Genomic DNA, 24,783 nt, shown 5'->3' with positions numbered 1-24,783 from the left:
TAGTTTTGTGTATTTCATATCAATATTAAATATATTTTATTTTTAGTAATTTTTTCTCAGGAGTTTACTTCATTGGAGAACAGAGTTGATAAATCAATCAAAATATCATTAGAGTACATTAGAATCACTTCAAAGGCAGATTGTCTCAGTCTGTGGTTAGAGTGGTTTTGCTGGAACTTTATAACACAACTTTAAATCAGAAACAGAAGATTGATTTATGCAGAAAACTAGTGAATTTGATTTAAACATCTAATTTATATAAATTTAAAACAAACTTTCATCAGTCCTTTTTTAAACATGAAAAGAATATAAAATTTTTGAATGTATTGTAATACTGTATAATATCATGTAGTTTAATATAATTTGACTTATAGAGTTTTTTTTTTACATTAATTATAGGTTCAATTTTGCCAATTTTCATCATGAGAGTAGGAAATAAATAAAAAAAAATGGCTTGTTTAAGTAAGGATTTTGTAGCAAAAATGGAAGATTTAAGTAAGGAATTAATCTCAAAAATGGCTTGTTTAAGTAAGAATTTTGTGACAAAAATGGAATATATAAGTGGGAGATTAATTACAAAAATGGCTTATTTAGGTAAGGGTTTTGCAACAAAAATGGATGATTTAAGTAAGCAATCAACCCCAAAAATGGCTTAATTAAGTAAGGATTTTGCAACAAAAATGGATGATTTAAGTAAGTACTCAACCCCAAAAATGGCTTATTTAAGTGAGGATTTTGTAGCAAAAATGGATGATTTAAGTAAGCAATCAACCCCAAAAATGGCTTATTTAAGTAAGGATTTTGCAACAAAAATGGATGATTTAAGTAAGTAATCAACCCCAAAAATGGCTTATTTAAGTAAGGGTTTTGCAACAAAAATGGATGATTTAAGTAAGCAATCAACACCAAAAATGGCTTAATTAAGTAAGGATTTTGCAACAAAAATGGATGATTTAAGTAAGTACTCAACCCCAAAAATGGCTTATTTAAGTAAGGATTTTGTAGCAAAAATGGATGATTTAAGTAAGCAATCAACCCCAAAAATGGCTTATTTAAGTAAGGATTTTGCAACAAAAATGGATGATTTAAGTAAGTAATCAACCCCAAAAATGGCTTATTTAAGTAAGGGTTTTGCAACAAAAATGGATGATTTAAGTAAGTAATCAACCCCAAAAATGGCTTATTTAAGTAAGGGTTTTGCAACAAAAATGGATGATTTAAGTAAGCAATCAACCCCAAAAATGGCTTAATTAAGTAAGGATTTTGCAACAAAAATGGATGATTTAAGTAAGCAATCAACCCCAAAAATGGCTTATTTAAGTAAGGATTTTGCAACAAAAATGGATGATTTAAGTAAGTAATCAACCCCAAAAATGGCTTATTTAAGTAAGGGTTTTGCAGCAAAAATGGAGGATTTAAGTAAGCAATCAACCCCAAGAATGGCTTGTTTAAGTAAGGATTTTGTAGCAAAAATGGAAGATATAAGTAGGACATTAATCACAAAAATGGCTTGTTTAAGTAAGGATTTTGTAGCAAAAATGGAAGATATAAGTAGGACATTAATCACAAAAATGGCTTGTTTAAGTAAGGATTTTGTAGCAAAAATGGAAGATATAAGTAAGCAATCAACTACAAATATAGCCTAAATGGCTGAGAAGGGATTAAATTTTGAGGAAAAATAATCCGGATTAAAATCTTAATCTCTAAGACATTTACCTCAAAAGCGTCCGATTTTGCTGATTCTTATCAGCCACCCTTATTTTTGGGGTTTTTTAGGGGTTTATAGGGCAATAATAGTTCTTCAAGTAAGCAATTAACCTACGAAAATGGCTCGTTAGTCCGACATGTCCGATTTAAGTAAGCCACTTTTGTTGTAAAGTGCGGACTTTCCCGATGTGAGCACGTCCTACTTAAATCTGACAAAAATGCTTATATAAGCACAAAAAAAGGTAAATTGCTGAGACAGAGATTACTAGGGCTTATGTTGTAATTATTGTATGTTTGAATATGACAAAGCATTTGATAACACACAACTGATTTGTTCAGACTGTTAATGCAGGGATTTTAAGGGATAAGACAATGACAATAAATTTTCTGTACATCCTAAATGCTGGTACACAATATTACCCCTTTTGTAGATTACAATTTGTGGTTGAAACGTTTGGACATCTAACTTAATGAAAAGACAAATCGAAATCTAATAAAAATCTTTTTTTGCTTACGTATAAGAAAACGTTATTATAAAACTTTAAAGACTAGTGTAATAAACATCCAAATATCCCCTTCCTCCCTGCTAATAATTTTCCATCTTTTTTTAGTTGCAATAAATAGACGCCAACTAAGATTATACTTTAGTGTTTCCACTTATACTTTATATGAAAATCTTGGCGCTAAAAATAAACCACATATTACATAATATGGACAATAGACGTCCGAGGGAGGGGGAGGGGAAAATGAATTAGATTACCCCCCTCAAAATTTGAACAAGGATGACAACATCTATAAAAGCAAAGCTCTAAAACAGTATAACAGACGAACATTAACTCTTGTAGAGTGTCAGTTTAACAAAACTATATGTAAATTTTTAGCAAAACTTCTTAGATACAGAATACTGTATAAGGACATACTGACATTTTTAGGACATTATTATAGAGATGCTTCACTTATAATATTGTATCTTATTTTCATAAAAATCAGTACTCCAAAAATTAGATAATTCAGACGATTATATCACATAAAAAATTGTTGTTAAACAAGTTAAGAATCAATATATGTTTAAGATTGACTTACGGACATTCTTGTAACAATTGTAGAGTTGCGAAGCTTTCCAAATCGTACCTAACTATTACAGGACTCATCAAGCAAAGTTTGAATCGGTAGGACAATTATAACATACCTAAATTAACGAAAAAAGCTATCCGTTACGGACGTACGGACGAATAGACCAATCCTATTATAGAAAAGATTCGCTTTTAAAAATACAATAGATTACCCCCCTCAAATTTTAAAACTTCATATTTCATCCCCTCCTAATTTTAGAAATGCATTAGATTACCCCCCTAAAACTTTCAAACTACTCAAACCCTTGAAACCACTCATTTGACCTCCCTCAAAAAAGCTTGGACGTCCCTTACATAGACATTTATTTGATATGTAGAGCAGTATACAAGGAATCTAGAATAAGATAGTAAACTGTATTACAGAAATAATAAAGTAATAATAATGAACAGAATATGATAAACAAACAAACATCCCTCCTCCCTTTATTCTAATTTTTTTTTAAAGGGTGGTAGGGGCTGATAACAGTGATCAAGAGGGTGTTTTTCGTGATAGATTTATGTCCTTTACATAGCAAAATATAGCTTTTCTATCATTCACATAGCAAAATCTTGCTAAGTATAGCTTTTCATATTTTTTAGGAAGATATAGAGCTCCACGTCCAAAGATTAAAGGAGGAACTTCCCCATTGGATTAACTACCTTCACAGTACAGGTATCTATCTATCTATCTATTTGTTTTTCTATCTTTCTATCTATATATCTGCTTGTCTTTCTACCTATCTGTTTTTCTATCTATTTATCTAATATTTTTAAAGTAGAATATATCTAATTTTATTAATGATTGAGTAGTCCATTTTAAGGAAACTACACATTGTTCATGGGATGGCTTTTGGCTATTTTAGATGAAAGACTTGGTATGGTTTTTGGCTATATTTCTTCTCCTTCTTTGAATAGTTCAACTAGAAGCAAAGAGGGGGGGGGGGCAGGGCAGTGTGATTCCTTCCACTAGATGCTAGGAGCGCAGAACAAACAACAAAAAGAAAACTAATAGAGATATTATGTTCAGAGAACCAACAAGAAAACTAATTGAGATATTATTTTTAGAAAACCAACAAGAAAAGTAATAGAGATATTATGTTTAGAGAACCAACAAGAAAACTAATAGAGTTATTATGTTTAGAGAACCAACAAGAAAACTAATAGAGATATTATTTTTAGAGAACCAACAAGAAAACTAATAGAGATATTATGTTTAGAGAAACAACAAGAAAACTAATAGAGATATTATGTTTAGAGAACCAACAAGAAAACTAATAGAGTTATTATGTTTAGAGAACCAACAAGAAAACTAATAGAGATATTATTTTTAGAGAACCAACAAGAAAACTAATAGAGATATTATGTTTAGAGAACCAACAAGAAAACTAATAGAGTTATTATGTTTAGAGAACCAACAAGAAAACTAATAGAGTTATTATGTTTAGAGAACCAACAAGAAAACTAATAGAGATATTATGTTTAGAGAACCAACAAGAAAACTAATAGAGTTATTATGTTTAGAGAACCAACAAGAAAACTAATAGAGATATTATGTTTAGAGAACCAACAAGAAAACTAATAAAGATATTATGTTTAGAGAACCAGCAAGAAAACTAATAAAGATATTATGTTTAGAAAACCAACAAGAAAACTAATAGAGATATTATGTTTAGAGAACCAACAAGAAAACTAATAGAGATATTATGTTTAGAGAACCAACAAGAAAACTAATAGAGATATTATGTTTAGAGAACCAACAAGAAAACTAATAGAGATATTATGTTTAGAGAACCAACAAGAAAACTAATAGAGATATTATGTTTAGAGAACCAACAAGAAAACTAATAGAGATATTATGTTTAGAGAACCAGCAAGAAAACTAATAGAAATATTATGTTTAGAGAACCAACAAGAAAACTAATAGAGATATTATGTTTAGAGAACCAACAAGAAAACTAATAGAAATATTATGTTTAGAGAACCAACAAGAAAACTAATAGAGATATTATGTTTAGAGAACCAACAAGAAAACTAATAGAAATATTATGTTTAGAGAACCAACAAGAAAACTAATAGAGATATTATGTTTAGAGAACCAAAAGCAGAAACGGGAAGAGGGTAGTGCCCTGCCCTCTATTAATAATAGACAGCTAAATACCAGGTACCGGGGCTTAGTAGTCTTTTACAGGTGGCTGACACGCGGCTGCCTAGCCCTGTCATTTCCAGCAGGAGAGATTTAAATCTACAAATAAATGATTTATAGGGGGAAATTTAAGATAATTTTGTCAAACTTTTCAAAACGTAAAATTATTTTATGTCTTTCTTAATAATCTTTATAAGGAAATGTTATTTATATTTACAGAAAGTTCTGTTTATGATTATTCCAATAATTTTGTAAATTTACTAAAATATGTAATGAAATAACAGTCTCATTTTAATCTCAAATAATCTAAAAAATGTATTCTTTTCAGTTTGAGTGAATGTTATGTGCTTAACAAGGACAATAAGATTCAGGAATTTTGCCATTAGTAAAGAAATATTCGTGTGTCTATTTGTCTGTCTGTTTGTCTGTCTGTTTGTCTGTCTGTTTGTCTGTCTGTTTGTCTGTCTGTTTGTCTGTCTGTTTGTCTGTCTGTTTGTCTGTCTGTTTGTCTGTCTGTTTGTCTGTCTGTTTGTCTGTCTGTTTGTCTGTCTGTTTGTCTGTCTGTTTGTCTATCTGTTTGTCTGTATGTCTGTTTGTCTGTCTGTTTGTCTGTCTGTTTGTCTGTCTGTTTGTCTGTCTGTTTGTCTGTCTGTTTGTCTGTTTGTCTGTCTGTTTGTCTGTCTGTTTGTCTGTCTGTGTGTCTGTCTGTTTGTCTATCTAATGGCTAAATAAAACTGCAGAGAGAAGACTGTACCACAAAATTTCCCTTTATATGTCAACGAAAACTTCACACCTGACGATTCAAGAAACAAATATAGAGTAGCAGCGCTAATATTCAATATGGAGAAATTATATAATAAATTATGCTTCACAGTGCCTTCGAAGGTGCTTTGACTTTAGTGTCAGAACCTAAATTGGGACATGGTGCATTTCATTACCCTAGGTTAGGTAACTTCATTTCACTTTTCAATAAAATCTAAAATGCAGCGGTTTTTGATAAAATTAGATTTAAAAATTTCAAGTTCAATTTTCACCCACTAGGAGTTACCGCATAATCATGACAAGAAAAGCAAAGATTATTTATCTAAAATTTTGAACAACTTTGCTTTTACAAAGTTAGTCATAAAACCTCTCTATATATGATTTATTTAAGGCTGAATTTCCGTGACCTTAGCAAAGCCATTGATTAAAATGGCCATTAATTAACTCACTTCAGGAGTGGTTTTATGAAGAACTTTATAAAAGCAAAGTTGTTCAAAATTTTAAATAAATAATCTTTGCTTTTCTTGTCATGATTATGCGGTAACTCCTAGTGGGTGAAAATTGAACTTGAAATTTTCAAATTTAATTTTCTGAAAAACCGCTGCATTTTAGATTTTATTGAAAAGAGAAATGAAGTTACCTAACCTAGGGTAATGAAATGCACTATGTCCCAATTTAGGTTCTGACACAAAAGACAAAGCACCTTCATTTGCACTGTGGCTTTAGTTTTGTTATTTCAAAGGTTTTGTCTCTTTTTCTTAATTCCAATGGTTGAAAAGTGTTTAAGAGTCCAATGGTAGTACAATAGATGTTAATAAAACTTCCTTGAAAATAAAAGTTATGTACTTTGGAACAGGGATGGAGGGGGAATACTAATTTAGATTAGGTTTATGAAAGGGGATCATTAAAATTACTACTCCAATGTCCCCTCCCTCCCTGGGCACTTTTACACTTTTTAATGCAAAAGTCCAATATTGATTGATTTTAAAATCTTACTTAAATTTTTTTTTCTATTTTTTTTCAACAAGGATGACAATACGCAAAGCTTAATAAATCATGCGAACAGACATACAAACATCAAAATGATCATGAAAAAATTTTAACCCATGCGTGCAGAAGGGGGCGTATCCACTCCTGACAAAATAAGCGGGGGGTTCCAAAAATGTTTAGACATATAGCTTTACGTTTTTATTAGTATATACTTGTTGAATGTCACCTATGAAAAAATCACAAAAAAAGACGCCCAAATCACCCAGCAATTCATTTAATCTTGTGAAATACATAACTGTTTAACCTGTAGTAATACTATTTAGGGGGAGAAAGTCACTCAAAAATCAGACGCCTTAAAAATGAGGGATATGAGAGTAGAAGTGGGAAAGAAAAACCCTAAAAAAAAGATGGATAATTCCTTATTTTTATTACGTCACATGGCTGATTTTTTAGCGACTTTCACCCCCTACTAATTCTATGAAAAGAAATTATTTATTTTTGCTCAAACACTATGACCAAACGAGCCCAAATTGATTTCAATACATTTATCTTAAACATCAAAATAACACAACATAACATTTATTTAACTTTAGCAAGGTTAAATACATTTAATAAAAATAAAAATAGAAATTATCAATTGTAACACAAAAGAAAGGAATCACAAAGTCAACTAGGACCGCAAAAATACGTAATCCCTAGTTTGGTTTGGTTGAAAAAAATTAGGCATATTTTCTTTTGAAAATTTAATTCATGAGCGATTAAGTACAAAAATAGCAATGTTTTTATCTGCAAACATAAAAATGTTGGAAATTATCAACTTAACGGACTAACAGATATTTTTAAAGAACTGTGCATAATATAGGACACCTGCCATAATACTACAGGGTGTTCGTCGGAAACTGTTTTTTTTTTAACTCTCATTACTCCCTTAATATTTTAGCTATCTTGTAATGTCTGGAGTAAGTCTTTGTGATCCACCGTTTGACTACCATCTGCTTTAAAAGTTAACTAAGGCATATTTTTCTTGTGGATTAGTCTTGTCACTAAAATCAGCCTATTATATATTACCTTATAGATTTTTTCTGTTAACTTTGCGGATTTTTTATCGCTATTTCATAAAATGATTAGTAATAGGCTGACAAATACTTTTTATTTTACTAAGATAGCTCAATTATTAAGGGAGTAATAAGTGTTTTAAAAAAAAAAGATTCCGACGGACACCCTGTACTATTATTTTGTAATTGTATCCAGATAGAATTTATATAAAAATCTATCAACTAATAAATAATATGATATTTATGTAATTTTATGCTATTTTATGATTTTTTAGTAGCGAAGTTACCCTGTAAGCTAAAATGTCGGTTTGTGTTAAACGTTTTTGGTGAACGTGATTTTCTCGGCTCCTAAAAAAGATGGAAGACTGAAACTTATTGTCAACATTCCTATCAATATGAAGCATAATTAAGGATAAAACGTCCAAGTTTTAAGGCAGGTTTTTAGCTATTTATTTAGCTAGTTATTTCCCCATATCTTTGGTGTTTTTGATCTGATTTGTAAAATTTTTGTGGATAATAGTATCAAAATTAAATTTCCTGTTGTTTTGAGCATCCTGTTTCTAATTTACTTTGACCGTCAGTCATCATAAAAAAAGTGAATAATAGAGTAGCTTCGCTAATAAAAATTGAAAGATATGTTAGAAAGTCTTTGTGATTTTTTTCGTTTTTCTGGATTTAACTAACTTATAAATTCCTATACATAATTTTTGTGCTTCGCTACTTATAAATGTTGTCATCCTTGTATATTGATTATTTCCTGATTGTCCATTTGAAAAAATCCATTGAATTTGAATGTATATTTTTTAATATAATTTTGTAGATAGTTGACCGCGTATACGTATTATGTTTACGTTTCTATAGACAATTTCTTTAATTGATGAAATAAATGTGCGAATATTTTAAAACGAATTAAAGACAAAAAATATTTTATGTATTATTAGTTATTTATCGCATCGGAATATATACAGCTTTCCGCGAATAGTAAAATGGTATTAATTTTTATCATTCGTGGAAAATTGTCCTTAATACGATGCGATACATTAATTTTTAGTATGGCTTAAAGAACTGCGGATATTAATTGGTTTCCAGGTCATACTGGAATAGTCATTTATTGTATCGTAATATAGACAACTCTCCGCGGATATTAAAATGAAAATTGTAGGAAACATTTTTGTTGGGCCCCGGGATAATAAAACTATTATTGATCTCATGTAATTATTTTGATATTCGTGAAAAATTGTCTGTAAGACATTGATATACACGATTTTTCACTATGGCTGAGAACTGGTTCTATTCCAGCGGTTTCGAAGTCCTACTGGAATAATATAGTTTAAACTGCCAATAAGTTTTCTTTTATTATGTTGATGTTAGATGTATTTGTTGTCATCTTATATTTTTAGTAGCGGTGCTACTCTATAATTAACTTTGTCTGCACGTCCATCCGCCAGTCTTTAACGTTATGGGGGGAAATTTGATTTTCTCAGCTGCTATTCCAGATAGAAGGCTAATTTTTTGAAGATAATGAGCATCCAGTATGTAGTTTACTTTGTTTGTCGGTCTCTCAGTCATACAACAAAATATAGATTGAATTAAAAATAGAAAAAAAACTTGATAAAGGTTTGTTTATTTTTTTCTCCGAAAAATCTGTCCTTTTTTAACAAATGCTCTTTAAATTAACTTTACAAAGTGTCTTAAAAATCAGCCATGTGACGTCATAAAAATGAGGGAGATAAGAAGAAAAGAAAACTCCTAAAAAAGAGATGGATTATTCCTTATTTTTATGACGTCATGTGGCTGATTTTTGAGACACTTTGTAAAGTTAATTTTTAAATCTCATTGTCCGTATTTTCATTTACGATTTTTTTGCTTTGTTTCTTATGGATGTTGTCATCCTTGTTTTTACTCATTTGAAAAGACATCTTGTTTTACATTTTTCACCAATGAATTGGGGTTGGTATGTATTTTTAAAGCCGATTTCTCATTTTTTCCTACAAAAATCTAATATTTTTTATCTTTACCGACGGACAAATGCTTGTCTTATAAATCTGCAGAAAAGATTATAACTGAGTCCTATTTTATAAAGTAGTAAGGTTTTTTGTCACTAGCCTAAGATTTTGATAACTACTGAACCGATTGACTTCTCCATTTAAGGGAAGCTTCATATTGGTTCCGGGATGGTTTATGGCTATTTCTATCAGATTTAAGTCTTGGGATGGTTTTAGGCTACTTTTCTGCCCTCCCTAATACTTCTTTTAATACAGAGCCCCTAAATGCTAAGGGAACCGCCGCTAGTACCTAAAAATTAATTCCTAAAAGTCATTATAATCACCTCCCCACCCCCGAAATTAACCAAAATATTTTTTTTACATTGTAATATCTCTGTTTAAAATAATATTAAAATAATTCCTACCATATTGGTAATAATTTAAATTAATTTAGTTGAATGTAATTAATTAATTATTCCTTATTAAAAAAAAATATGATTATAGAAATAGATTATATATACATATATAAAATAAATTTATAATTAAAATTTTGAATATTTATTATTTGCAGTGTAGCAACTGTATAGTGATGTATGTCAGTCCGATTTTTTTTTGTATTTTTCCAAATATTACTTTTTTATAACCTCTGAACATCTGTTCAATGGCTTACTTTGTTAGGGGGGTATTATTTTTACCTCATAATTAAGACAGCTATAAATAATTGATTTTTTTAAGGAAAAAAATAGCTTTCTGGAAATTTTATCGTCGCTCGTATTATTGGAACGAATCATATGTGACTAAATATTAACAAAAAAATTGAGGGTATAGTCCCTTTAGTGGTAACGCCTCTTAAGGGGCGTTTCGTCGTATTTTCACAGTAGCTTTTCCCCTATTTCTAGCCCCTGCTTTGGGCTCTAATCCTGCGGGGCCAATTGCCTAACCCTGCGGAGCAATCACCTAACCTAACCTAAATAACCTAACAAAAGCTACTTTGAAAATACGACGAAACGCTCCTTAATCCTGCGGGGCCAATTGCCTAACCCTGCGGAGCAATCACCTAACCTAAATAACCTAACAAAAGCTACTTTGAAAATACGACGAAACGCTCCTTAAGAAGCGTTGTCACGAAAGGGACTATACCAAAATTTTTCTTATGCAAGAGATTCCTTTAATTTGGACGGATCATTGTGTTTAACAGCCTATCTTGGGGTTTAACTCTATTTTAATTTTCTTATCAATATTCATGATTAAAAACTTCCTTTATGCTAAATTTAGTTTTAATTTTGACAACAAAAAGTGTTATTTATATTTTAAGTTATTTAAAAAAAAATGTTTGGGTAATTATTTACTATTTATGAAACCAAATATGTTCATATCAGCGGACATCTAAGCAACCATAAGCAAATGTAGCAACATCCATAAAAGCAGAAGCAGCTTATAGTGTCTGATACATAAATGACGTCATACAATACAAATGACCAATAATAGGTCAGTATACATTTAAATTGATCAATGATAAAATGTATACTGGCCTACCATTGGTCAAGTCATTTGTATTGCATGACTTTTTTATTATTAGGCACTATAAGCTGCTTTATAAAAGTAAAGTTTACTAACAGCGCTTTTATTATTAAAAAAAATATTTTTTTCTAAATTACAGAGTGATCGATTATTGTAAAGTTACTACATTTATAATATTGTACCTTATTGTCCCAAAAATCACCATTTATCAAAAAAAAAATTAACATATCAATTGCTTAGAATAGAGATGTTACGATTTCTAAATTGTACCTTATTATTAAAGGAATCCATTTGTATCCAATGAAATACACTCACTATATCTTCCTAAAAAAGGTTACTGATGAATTAAAACCGATTAATATCCGATGTATTAAAACCGGTTCTCAGCCACCTTGAAAAATTATTTTTAGGATCGTATTATATCCAGTTTTCTACGAATAGGAAAATGTACAATCATAAGATTAAAGCAAGTTTTTTAGCTTGTGCCTTCGGGATCTCGGGGCCATAAAAACTGTTTTTTTTTTAAATCTTATGATTGTATATTTATAATAAGATGCGATAATAACTATTCCAGTATGGCTTTGAATCCGATTAATATCCAATGGAAAACTGTTCTGTACTGAAAAATCATATTGTAGACAGTTTTCCACGAAAATTAGATAAACACTGTAAGAATAATCTTATTATTCGCGGAAAATTGTCTATAACAAGAACCAATAATAGTTGTTTAATAGTTTTATCGCATAGTATTAAAGACAGCTTTCCGCCGATGTTATAATGAAATATTATAAGATTAAAACCAGCTTTGTTGGCTCCATGGGGCCGAAGGACTGATTTTAATTTTATGTTCTTTATTTTTATATTCATAGAAAATTGTCTGTAATTCAATGCTATACATGATTTTTTTTCAGTATAGCTGAGAACCGTTCTAATCCAGCGGATATAAATTGGTTTCGAAGCCACACCATCAATAACAATTTTACACAGTCATTTTAGGGCTTTTGATTGGAAGAAGTCAAATAATTGTATAATTGGGCAACCAAAAGATCTAAGGAAGCTGGGCGAGGTATATGAGATAGATAGATAGATAGATAGCATAAGGAAAAAGAATAAAAGGTTGAATACTTTCCTTGTAAAATACTACTTCCCCACCCCTCACCTTGATTCTTCTCTTTTATTACTTTCTCTATGATAGATAGATAGATAGATCGATAGGTAGATAGAGAGGAAGGGGACATTGGACTGTCAATTACACTGGTATTCAAAGTTTTTTAAACTAAGTTATCCCATTCGTAAGGTCAAACACTTTGGATACTTGAGATTGAGATTAGTTTGTTGCAATCTATAGTGTACAAACTTTTCGACCAATGATTTAATTTACATAAGGGATAATTTTCCTCTGTTGCAAAGCATTGGGGGATATCTTAGATTAAATTTAGTTTACTCGTCTAATTTTTAAGATATATTAGGAAGATTTTTTGTGTCGATTCCTCAGACCAATAAGCAATAAGTATCCATCCTGTATCTTATTTTGTCTGTCGGTCTGTCGATGATGCTATTTGAAAAACTTTTGATTTTTAGTGGAAAATATTGTATTTCACTCGACTGTAATTCTGTCATAAGGTTTTTGGGAGGTTAACACCCTCCTACCGATAAATCGACCCTGATGACATGTATCCCCCCCCCCTATTCCCCTCTCCCCAACCTCAAGTGCTAAAAATTGTTCAGCATGAACTCTATAATTAACTTTGTACGTCTGTCTTTTAATCAAATATTGGGAGACAATTTGTGTATTCGATGCAAAAGTATAGTTTTAGATTAAGATTTTAGATTTTTACGCATTAGAGTAAAACACTAGATGGGGAAGTTTGTCCCCATATAAGTACATTGTGCCGACTCTCAATTGGGTCTTTGAAAATCAACCAATAGTGTTGGGAATATTAAAACAGCCAAGTAGCAGAAAACAATTTGCTAGCAGACGAAAATGTCATTGGAAAAGGGAGGCAGGTTGTTATATGTATACATCTATTCTATAGATCTGTTAATAGCCCTAATTCACTTAATTTTGCTTTGTTCCTTATATATGTTGTCATCCTTGCTAAATTATTCTTAGGTAAAGAAGATCGATGGGAAATTTCATTTTGAAAATTTTGCTGAACCTGGACTTCAAGAAAAAATGGAACAGTTGGTACTTTTACAGATAGATGGATAGACAGATAGCTAGATAGATTTTAAACTTTGAATGATGATTACTTTTACAATAAGATACAATTTAGAAACATTCCTAGGATAACAAAGTACACTAATTTATCTAGCTTTGCCACAATTTTATACTTTTAAACGAATATTCTGATTTTCAAGTTTTGACACTCTAAAAGTGTTCCTGTTCGTTTGTTCTACCATTGATTTTAGACTTTGTTTTTATTGATGTTGTCATCCTTGTTTTTAGTTATCTGATCACCCTAGCCCTGAGGAGACTGAAGCAGCCTATGATGTGTTAAAATTCTATCTCACTCATTCCAGAGAGGCCAATAAGTAATCTTTTATTTCCAGTATGGCTTCGAAACCAATTAATTACCGCAGGATTAGAACCGGCTCTTAGCCATAGTGAAAATTTATGTATGGCATCGTATTATATACAGTTTTCTACAATATAATTGTACTTTTTACAGACAATTTTCTACGAACATTAAAATAAAAATCATGGAATTAATACCAGTTTTGTTTTAATATTTTAAGATTTAATATTTTTTTCTAAATATAGATAGAATAAATACTAGTAAATAAATACCAGTACAATTTAAAATTTCTAATTGCTCTCTAAGCAAACGACAATCGATATAAAATTAATTATTAAATACATCCCATGCAACGTCCAAGTGATCATATATCGATTAATATAAACTAGTATAAAATTTGATCATATTATAGGCAGGATAAAAACGAAGTTCTAAAGCTGAACGAAGAAAAGGTTCAAGTTATAAATATTGACATGAAAGATGATGTAAGGTATAGAAGCCAGGGCTCGGCAGTCGCGCGTCAGCCGCGACGAAGCCTCAAATTTAAATGGGTGCCTTTATTTATTTTTAAAAAGGGATTGCAATGTTTTGACTAGTTTTAGACTTCCAGCTGATTTTTAAAATTTTAAAAGGATGAGTTCCCTGAGGCTTACAGGCGGCTGCCGAGCCCTGATGTAAACGCTTTATTTCAAGCACATAGCTACTCTATAACTAGAAATTGTATGTTAAATATGAGCTAGGGAGGGGACATTGGACACTTGTACCCAAGATTTTATAACAACGACGATTACTTATTTATTTGGTAAAATTTTGGGTACTTTATAAAATTTAATTCTACCGAAGGAATAATCTATAATAAAAAGTAGAATAATATCTGTCCGTCCGTCTGTTTGTCTGTCCGTCTGGCTGTCCATCTGTCCCTTAAGATCTCGGTAACCACTGAACCGATCGGATTCTACTCTTCAGGGAATATACCTACTGGTCCTGTTGTGGTTTTAGGTTTTTTTCTTGGGGGTGACCCACCCCCAACCCCCCCCCCCAAAACAAAAAATCCCCCCACAATTTTTTTTAAAAAATATTTAAAATAGTGGTGGAGTGGGGGCTCTCCAGGTAATAAAAGATGTAATTATACCTCTTGGGGCAAAGCCCCTAGAGGCTAGGGACGAAGCCGCTAGTATTATATATCACATTAAGAAAGCAAAAAAGGTTGAGGATTTTTTCAAAAGTATTTATCCTTTAAGAGGGGTTTATTAACCCTCTCCCACTTTTTTTTTATTATTCACTATTTGACCTATGATCCTACCTTCGCCAATAACTTCCTGAAAATTAAAGTCCTTGTGAAATATTTCTAGACATTCAGCTAATATCTTTTTGTTCTATCTAATTCTGCGCCTCTAATCTTTATGTAAAAGTAACAGGATATATGTCTGTCTCTATCGAAAGATCTCGCCAACTGCTTAACTGCTAAGGTTTTTTTTACAATGTAGCTTCTAATAGGTCCTGGGAAGGTTTATAACTATTTTAGGGGAGGGTACCATTACACTCTCAAGAGAAATCTAACTAAAAAATAACCACCCCTTAAAGAGAAATTTTATTTACTTTATCGTTTTAATAATTAAATTGAAAATGGGGTTCGACTTCTCCCCCACCCTTCCTAAGTGCCTCTAGGGTCCTAGGACAATCGCAGGAGTCCCAAACTTCGGAGTGGACACTTAACCTAACCTATTTTAGACCATCTTATAGGTTTTTTAAATGCCTAAACATTGCGGGGGGCTTTTTTAAACATTAATATCTTAACCTAACCTAATCTGTATAGAAATACTTAATTAAATTAATATTTTAACACTCCTGCATTTGTCCACTCCGACGTTTGCGACTCCTGCGTTTGTCCTGGAACCGCCTTTAGGGGCTTAGCTTCTGGTGAAAAGTATGTTACTTAATTTTCTATCTGTTTACAATTACATTACAGGGAAAGGAACAACCAGTCATTGCCAGTTTCTTCAGCTAATATAAATTTCTTGGCTATCACTTCTGAACTTAATGAACATTTCAGGTAATTAGATAGCTGTGATAGCTCTTCTATAATTAGGGTAGGTCCATACGTTCGAAACGGTTAGCTTTTTTAACTTTATAAACTTTGTTGGAATTGTCCTATTGATTTCAAACTTTGCATGATTATTTTTGTAGTAGTTAGGTACGATTTAGAAAGCGTAGCAACTCTATAATCGTTACCAGAATGTTTTAATCATGTTGATTTTTATCTTTTTTTACAAATTCTTATGCGATATAATCATCCAATTGATCAGATTTTTGAAGTACTTATTCCTATTACAATAAGGTACAATGGTAGAAGCTAAGCATTACTTTAATCACGTCCTAAAAATGTCAGTATTTAAGAAGTTTTGCATCAAATTTACATACAATTTTGTCAAAACTTTTATATTTAATGTTAATGTTCGTCTGTCACAACGCTTCAGAGTTTCAGTCTTATTCGTTGGCTTAACAACTTTTGAGCGAATTTTGAATGGATGATTCATTAAGTTGAGTGTTCCAACGTTTCAACCACTATAATTTTTAACTACAGAAGGGGTAATTTTGAGTTTTATCATTGGAGATGTACATCAATTTATCGGCTATTGTCTTATTCTCTAGACCCATAGGTACATGCACTGTTTAAATATTATATAAGAATTTGAAATTCTCTTCATTTATTCTACTTCTCAAGGGAAGATGCATAAAGCTTTAACTACTAGTTACAAATAAGATAGATAGATAATTTCTATGCACATTAGGATAGATAGATAATTTCTATGCACATTAGGATAGATAGATAATTTCTATACATATTAGGATAGATAAATAATTTCTATACATATTAGGATAGATAGATAATTTCTATATTAGAATAGATAGATAATTAGACGGACAGTGTGGTCTAAATTTATCAAACAAAACACACATCTATTTGTCGTTGAGTGTTTTATCAAAACAGCTATTGTTTGATTTATATATATATATTTCTATGCATCTAGTTCTATATAGTAATGGCTATATTATTACTGAGATGTTATACTGTTCTCTGATAAAGTAAAACTAGCAGCTGGCTAAAATAACGGTCCCCCTTTACCCCATCTTGATTAATAATAAACTGACAAATAAGTCCCTGTAAGCACCTAAAATGATGACAACTTTTCCCCTTTCATAATTTTCTACATCAATTTCCTAGGTATAATAATTTAACAAACGAACGTATACTTATTATAAAGAAGTTGTGGTTCTGAAAATTTTGTGCGTAAATGTATACACACTTGTGATGTCAAACTGGTCGCTGTTGGTAACAAAAACTTTAACCCGGACATTTTCTTAGAAAATTAGATAAATTCCTGAATATTTTATGATTCTTAGTATTATAAATTAAAGAATTGGATGGACAGAATGATGGACATATAGGTAGATGATATATAGATAGATGGACTGACAAATAGATGGACAGACAGATAAATGAATAATAGATTGATTAATAGATGGATGGACAGACATATAGATAGATAGACAGATAGTTGGACAGACATATAGATGGATAGACAGATTGTTGGACAGACAAATAGATGGATAGACAGATAGTTGGACAGACAGATAGATAGATGGATAGACTGATAGATAGATGGATAGACAGATGAATGGAGAGACAGATAGATGGATAGACGATGAATGGATGGACATATAGATTGATAGACAGATAGTTGGACAGACAGATCGATGGATAGACAGATAGATAGATGGATAGACAGATAGTTTGACAGACAGATAGACGGATAGACAGATAGATAGATGGATAGACAGATGGATGGAGAGACAGATAGATGGATAGATAGATGAATGGATGGACATATAGATGGATAGACAGATAGTTGGAGAAAGATCGATGGATAGACAGATAGTTGGACAGACAGATAGATGGATAGACAGATGAATGGATGGACATATAAATGGATAGACAGATAGTTGGACAGACAGATCGATGGATAGACAGATAGATAGATGGATAAACAGATAGTTTGAAAGACAGATAGATGGATAGACAGATAGTTGGATAGACAGATAGTTGGACAGACAGATAGTTGGACAAAAAGATAAATGGACAGACAGATAAATGAATATATAGATGGATAAAGAGATAGATTAATTAATAGATGGATGGACAGACAGATAGATGGATAGACAGATAAATGGACAGACATATAGATGGATTGACAGAAGGATGGACAGACAGATAGATGGATAGACAGATGGATAGACAGATAGTTGGATAGACAGGTAGATGGAGAGAAAGAAGTTAAGACAGATGGACAGATTTAGGAAATGTAATTGGATGGATAACTTAAAAGACGGGTAGTTTGATAGATAGACATATGAAAACACTGAATGACAGATGTATTGACAAATGGACAGATAAAAGTTAAGACAGACATACAGATGAACAATTTGACAGACAATATGCAACTTTATATCTTACTAGCGGCAATGCCCCTAGAGACCTAGGAACACTTGAAAAGGGGGGAAAGTTTTATTTTAGTTTTAAATAGAAAAAGTAAAATAATAGTTGGGACGGGTTGGTCATATTTTACTAGGGGTGATTTATCTTGCGAGGTTGGTGATACACTCCCCTAAAATAGTTTTAAACCTTTCCAGGACCTATGAGAACTATATCGGTGCAGCGGTAAACAACATCCTTCGGTACAGACATACATCCTGTTACTTTTAGATAATTCTTCTGGATAGTTTATGAAATTTAGAAAGAGTTCGTCCACTATCTAATATTAGAGGAGAAAACAAGGAAATAAATATGAAATATTCCAGAATATTTTACCATGGATCTAAGGCATAACACAATGGCCTATAAGTTTAAATACATCCCAAATGATAATACATAAATAACTCCGTTTGTAGATTACAATTAGCGGTTGAAACGTTTGAACACACAATTGTATGGTCTAACCAATCAAAATTCAAGTCCCAACCGTTTCATTGCCAACGAATAAGAAAACGTCATCTTATAACTTTGGGGACTGGTGTAATAAACCGCCCAATGTATCATAATCCTAGCTCTCTGATATTTATCACAGAATGTAGGGACAAGTTTATAAAAAAACTCTTATTAAAAACAGTTCTTTTGTTCTAATACAAATTCTCGATGAAAAAATAAATAAAATCATAAAATCTATAATACAAAGTAGAACGATGTTTGTCTGTCTCTCTATCTGTCCGTCTGAAGCTCAAGATCTCATCAACCGCTGAATATACCTACTGGTCCTGTGTTGGTTTTAAGCCATTTTCTTGAGGGGTTGAACAAATCCACCCACCACAAAAAGAACCACTCCCCTGAAATTCTTTTCCTTTTTGTAAGATAAAAGTAATTGCTGAACCAATTTGATGATACTTTTTAAAGAATATAGCCATTGGTCCTGTGGTGGTTTTAAGCTATTTTCTTGGTTGTTGGATACCCCTAACCCCTCCAAAAAAGACAGTATCACCCTACCAAAAATAAACTAAAAGAAAGTTGGGGTTACCCCCGCCGCACAGTGGGACGAAGCCCAAGTGAAAATAAACTCTATTTTTTTTTTAAGAATCCCGAATTACGAAAGTTTCCACATTTTTTTGTGACAGTTTTTGTTGTATTATAAAACATTTTGTAAAGAGATAAGCCTATCATTGTACACAAAAATTTACATATATGTTGTTAGTGTAAATGATGTTTTTTCATTTTACCAAAATTAATTAATCTTTTTACTTTTCAAGGGAGTGCCTTGGTTTAAAAAGCAACAATCATCATTTTTAAAAGCGAAGCTTTTCTATAATTAGGGTCGGTCCGTACGTCCGTCCGTCCGTACGTCTGTCCGAGATAGTTAGCTTTTATTCGTTAATTTAGGCATGTTAGAATTGTCCTATTGATTTCAAACTTTGCATGGTAATTCCTGTAGTAGTTAGGTACGATTTAGAAAGCGTAGCAACTCTATAATCGTTACCAGAATGTCCGTACGTTCATTTTAAACATGTTGATTTTTTTACTTTTTTAAGAACAATTTTTTATGTGATAAAATAATCCGATTGATTCGATTTTTTATTAGTGTTTCCTATTACAATAAGGTACAATATTATGAGCGAAGCATCTCTATAAACAAGTATTAAAAATGTCAGTATGTCCTTAAATAGAATTCTGTATTTCTGTTTTGCAACAAATTTACGTATAATTTTGTCAAACCTTATATTTTCATATTTTGTATATTTAGTTCTGACACTCAACAAAAGTTAATGTTCGTCTGTCATATCGTTTCAGAGCTTCGCTTTTATGTTGTCATCCTTGTTATAATAATACTTAACCCGTAGTTCGAGAATCTACACTTGTTTAAAAAGTTCTAACTACTTTGATAAGGGATCTAAAGGGATAAGACAATGGCCCATAAATTTGTGTACATACCCATGACAATTATAAAGTTACTTCTTCTATAGATTACGAATAGTGGCTGAAATGTTTGGACACTCAACTTAATGAACCCAAAAATCAAAATGCATAAAAATTCCCAAAAGTTGTTAAGACACTGAATAAGAAAACATTATCATAAAACTATGGGGAATAGTGTAATTAACAGCCCCCCTCCCTTCCTGAATGAGATTCAGAATATTTATGATAACAAATGTGAAATCTAAAAACTTGTTTTTTTACAATATTATATTAACACCAACTGTATAATTTGTAAGTAGGTCAGCTGAATTTAAGTTTCCGATTGTGTACATAGTTTCCTCATCCTATCTCAACATTTACTACTAGCTATAAAAGCTTATAAATTCCCCCCAAAAAATGAAAATGTGAAAAAATTAAAATTTTAAATGTATAATGTAAAAATCGTTTATACATTATATCGCTTTTCCCTTTGACCAGAGTAGCTAAAAAATAGGCTTTGCAATATTTGGGTTATCTGCTGTACAATTTCGGATATTAGGTAAAAAAATAGGCAAACAATTTTCAGTTGATTTCTAAGTAGTATGTAAGTCTAGTCTAGTCCAGGAAGGGAGTGGACATTGGAAGATAAATTTTACTGGTACTTGATGATGAACATATTCTCTCATTGGTTGGCTTCCAATTTTTGATTAAATTGAACAAACTAGCAGTTTCAAATGTAATCTACAGATAAGATAATTTTGTTTATTATAGATGGAATGTACATAATTTTATAGTCTTTTGTCTTATTCCTGAGTTTTTTAAAGGGGTCATACATTCAATTTAAAAACTTGTATTATACACAATATTGTTTTTAACAAAAATAATTTCTCCCAAAAGTAGAGCAACATTTTAATTTTGAATGGTTGTTTCCAAACTAGTGGTGTCGAAACGTTTCAACCAATAATTTCAATCTAGAAAGTGGATATTTTTATTTTCATTGAAGATATATGTAAATTTATCGTCCTTTTTCTTATCCTGAAGAAAAAAGTTTTATAATATAAATACTAGAGTTGGCCAGATACTTATTTGGCCGGATACTGGATATCCGGTTGAATTCTAATGCCGGATGTCCGGTATCGGGTCGGATATCCGGCCAACGCCGGATAACCGGATATTAAAGAAACAAAAAAATGTCTTCATAAAAATCGGGTGCCGTGTAGCAGCCCACTGCCGGCTGCGGTGGCTGGCAGCTGCCAAGTCCAGCTGACGCCGCCAAAAATTATGTTTAGAGATTTTTAATATAAAATTTTCATATTTATAAAAATTTCTGAAAAAAATTATCTAGCTGCAAAAATAAGAAAATTACAGGCATTTAAATTATGAAAAGAAGGGATTTTTGTAGTATAATATAAAAAAAAATATATTGCCGGTTATCCGGAAAAAAATACTAATCTTTATATAGCTATCGATGTAGAAGAAAAGTTTATAAATGGGTACAGATAGGTAAATTGTTGGAGAGTTTATCTCTTCTTTTTTTGAATATTTGTAAATATCTGCATGGAGTTAGTTTCTTGGAGGGTATTAAATAACAAATAAAATTACAAAGCCACAAAAACACACACACACACACACACACAGATAAAATCAGGGCTCGGCAGCCGTGATAAAGCCTTGAATCTAAACCCGTTTGGATGTATTGGATTTTTTTTCCAAAAGAGGGATTGTCATATTTTGATCAGGTTAAGACTTCCAGTTGATTTTTAAAATTGTAAAAGGTTGATTTCCCTGAGGCTTACTGGCGGCTGAAAATACAAACAGATTTTTAAGTACTTATTTATATTGGATTAAATGCAGTTTTTGGGTAAATAAGATTAAATATGTAACTTTATTTAGCAATGGTTATATGGTTAAATATATTAATAATTCAAACTATTGATTATTTAAGCTGGAAAGTTCTGAAGTAGCGGGATGTCTGTTTGTATGTCAGGACACCAAAGCAGTAGGATGGCTGTCTGTTTAATTAATACAAATGTATTAATTAACTATGCACTTTGAAGGGGTGGAATATCTGCCTGTGCAAACTCGTTGAAGTAGTAGGATGTCTGTAAATAGCTGAATTGGTCTAATAAGACTCGACCCCAAACCAGATAGTGTTCTGTGTGTGGACTCTCAATTGCAACTTTTTTAATAAATGTTCTCTTTACTCTTCCAGAATAATTGAGAGTAATTAAAGAGTAATTAAGAGTAAGAACTTAAACTTGTCTGCAACTTGAATATATGACAATTGAGAAAGTTATAAGCAAAGCATTTATATAAGTAAAAGGTTAGTATGTCCTAATTGGATTAGTATTATTATAATTTTGTTTAGGAATAAATCTTCTAATGGATCAACATTGAAATTTACGAAGCCCGCACCGCCGAAAAAGTTCAATAAAACAACAGATCTACGGTAGATATTTTTATTGTTTTTTTTTGGTGAGTGGATCTTCATACTGTATAATTAGATAGAGGTCTCTAGGGGCACTTGACTTTCAATATATCGTTTAAAGGAAAGATAAAATATTTTTTGAGGCGGGGGGGGGGGAGCAGTGATTTATCATGTTGGAGGGCCAATCCCCCTCCCCCTCCACTTAAATTGTCATAGACCTTCCATTTATCTATAAGTAGCATCACTGTAAAGGAGAACCATATCAGTCCAGCAGTGAGGAAAATCTTTAGACACAAACAGACAGACAGACATCATGTTATTTTTTTATGGAATCATAGATGGCTTTCTCTTGGTACGCGTGCTTCTACAATTAATGTCACTTTGAACTTAACAAAGCCTTTGATATATATTTTTAAATAAAATAAATAATATACATATCTGTTTAAAGCTTAAGATCTTTGTAATTGTTAAATCTATTGGGATTAAACCTTGGGTTTAGGTGATTTCATATCCTCTCCCCCAAAAAAATTGTAATAAAATTAATTTCTTCATGTAATCATGAATTATACATCATTATTTTGTATAGACTTCAGAATTGTTAAGCTTCGCTTTTATTGATGATGTCATCCTTGTTTTTTTTCATCTTAAGGAATATTGAAGAAAATAAACAACTTGAAAATCATACCCTAAAGTTTAAGAGTGAGTTGTTATTAGTAGCGAAGCTACTCTATAAAAAGGATGTACTCCTACCATCAACGAACGAATAGATCTACAGTATAGATGTATATACAGATAACTACCTGCCCCCCTTTTCAAATGACCTTTTTTGTTTGCTATCAAATTGTTTTCTGCTACTTGGCTGTGTTAATATTCCCTACGCTAATGATTGATTTTCAAAGACTTTAATGAGAGTCAGCAAAACGATGAACTGGTTAGCTTCTACTTATTAGAGAATATACATACTGGTCCTGGAAATTTATTAGATTGTTTTCTTCACAAAAATATATTGACCAACCTCTTGATGATCAAACTTCTGCTTTGCAATTAGAAAATATTTTAACATATAGTTTCGAAACCGATTAATATACGGTGGATTAGAACCGGTTTGTAGCCATAACGAAAAATTATGTCTAGCATTGTATTTTATCCAGTTCTTTACAAGTAGGGGGAGAAAGTCACTTAAAAATCAGCCAAATGAAGTCATAAAAATATCCATATCTTTTTTAGGGGTTTTATTTCCTACTTCTCCTCTTATCTCTCTCATTTTTATGACGTCACTCGACTGATTTTGAGTGACTTTCTCCCCCTACTTCTACAAGTATAAAAATGTACAATCATAAGAAAAAAAACAGTTTTTTTAGCCCATGGGTTTTCATTCCCACTTCTCCTCTTCTCTCATTTTTATGACGTAATTTGACTGATTTTTAGTTACTTTCTTCCCCTTCTTCTACAAGTATAGATATATACAATCATAAGATAAAAACCAGTTTTTTTAGCCCATGCCTTCGTCATCTTGGGGCCAAAACAACTGGGTTTTGGCACAATTTTGAAATCCGCGGAAAGCTGTTTATAACACGATACGAGAAATAACTATTTTTGTATTCAGTGTTAATGTACCAATTAGAGTGAGAAAGCATAAAATATCACGTGTGACGTCATAAAAATACGTCTAAAAGGAAGGAAGAGAAGAGAATTGGGAAAGTAAACCCCCCCAAAAAAGAGATGAATTTTTATGACGTCACACGTGACAGTTTAGGCTTTCCCATTAGAGTACATAAGTTCGTCCTAAAAATTTTTTTTTTTATAAATGAACATCTTTTTTTTCTTAGTTCCTGAGATGAATGGAAAAATAACAATAATGAATATACCACAAGGAAATAAAATCTAATAGTATATAAAAAACGGCAGAAAATTAAATTTTAAGGAAGGATTTGTATTGTATTAAAGTTATTTATGTAAAAGGATTTGATTCTTAAGCTATTTTTAAAAGAAATTTTGTTAAACAAATTGGAAATTTTATTTTGGGGAAGTGTGGGGGCATTTTTTTCGTATTTTTTGGGGGGGAGGGTTGATTTAGATTATCCTGCGCAAATGTTGGTTAATTCAGACACTTTATTTA

At 31.5% G+C, this 24,783-nt stretch overlaps 2 protein-coding genes across 2 annotated transcripts in view; both read left to right on the top strand.

Annotated features, from left to right (window-relative positions):
• Positions 1-5,348, top strand: part of LOC145330396 (uncharacterized) — a 44,603-nt gene extending 39,255 nt beyond the window's left edge. The window contains exons 7-9 of the mRNA XM_080175034.1: positions 3,420-3,492; positions 4,911-4,980; positions 5,291-5,348. Of these exons, the coding sequence (XP_080031160.1) occupies positions 3,420-3,492; positions 4,911-4,980; positions 5,291-5,348 (201 nt within the window). The remainder of the gene's footprint in view (positions 1-3,419; positions 3,493-4,910; positions 4,981-5,290) is intronic.
• A 5,680-nt stretch (positions 5,349-11,028) lies between these two features.
• LOC145330472 (uncharacterized) lies at positions 11,029-23,481 on the top strand. Its single transcript, XM_080175104.1, has 8 exons — positions 11,029-11,091; positions 12,272-12,341; positions 13,389-13,463; positions 13,725-13,810; positions 14,207-14,284; positions 15,764-15,847; positions 22,605-22,685; positions 23,314-23,481. Exons 1-8 carry the CDS (start codon positions 11,084-11,086, stop codon positions 23,429-23,431), a joined length of 600 nt encoding a protein of 199 aa, XP_080031230.1. The 5' UTR covers positions 11,029-11,083; the 3' UTR covers positions 23,432-23,481.
• Positions 23,482-24,783: the final 1,302 nt, after the last annotated feature.

The sequence above is a fragment of the Acartia tonsa genome, chromosome 10, assembly GCF_053477335.1.
Source record: "Acartia tonsa isolate MP-2025a chromosome 10, ASM5347733v1, whole genome shotgun sequence".
NCBI lineage: Eukaryota > Metazoa > Arthropoda > Copepoda > Calanoida > Acartiidae > Acartia > Acartia tonsa.
Note: the sequence above shows the minus strand (reverse complement) of the source record. Positions and strands in the feature narration are given on the sequence as shown.

What these genes read in the sequence shown, in the direction of transcription:
- LOC145330472 (XM_080175104.1), top strand. An exon ending in ATCTAAGGAAGCTGGGCGAG is followed by an intron (nt 12,342 to 13,388) that starts GTATATGAGATA and finishes AATTATTCTTAG; the next exon opens with GTAAAGAAGATCGATGGGAA. An exon ending in AAGAAAAAATGGAACAGTTG is followed by an intron (nt 13,464 to 13,724) that starts GTACTTTTACAG and finishes CCTTGTTTTTAG; the next exon opens with TTATCTGATCACCCTAGCCC.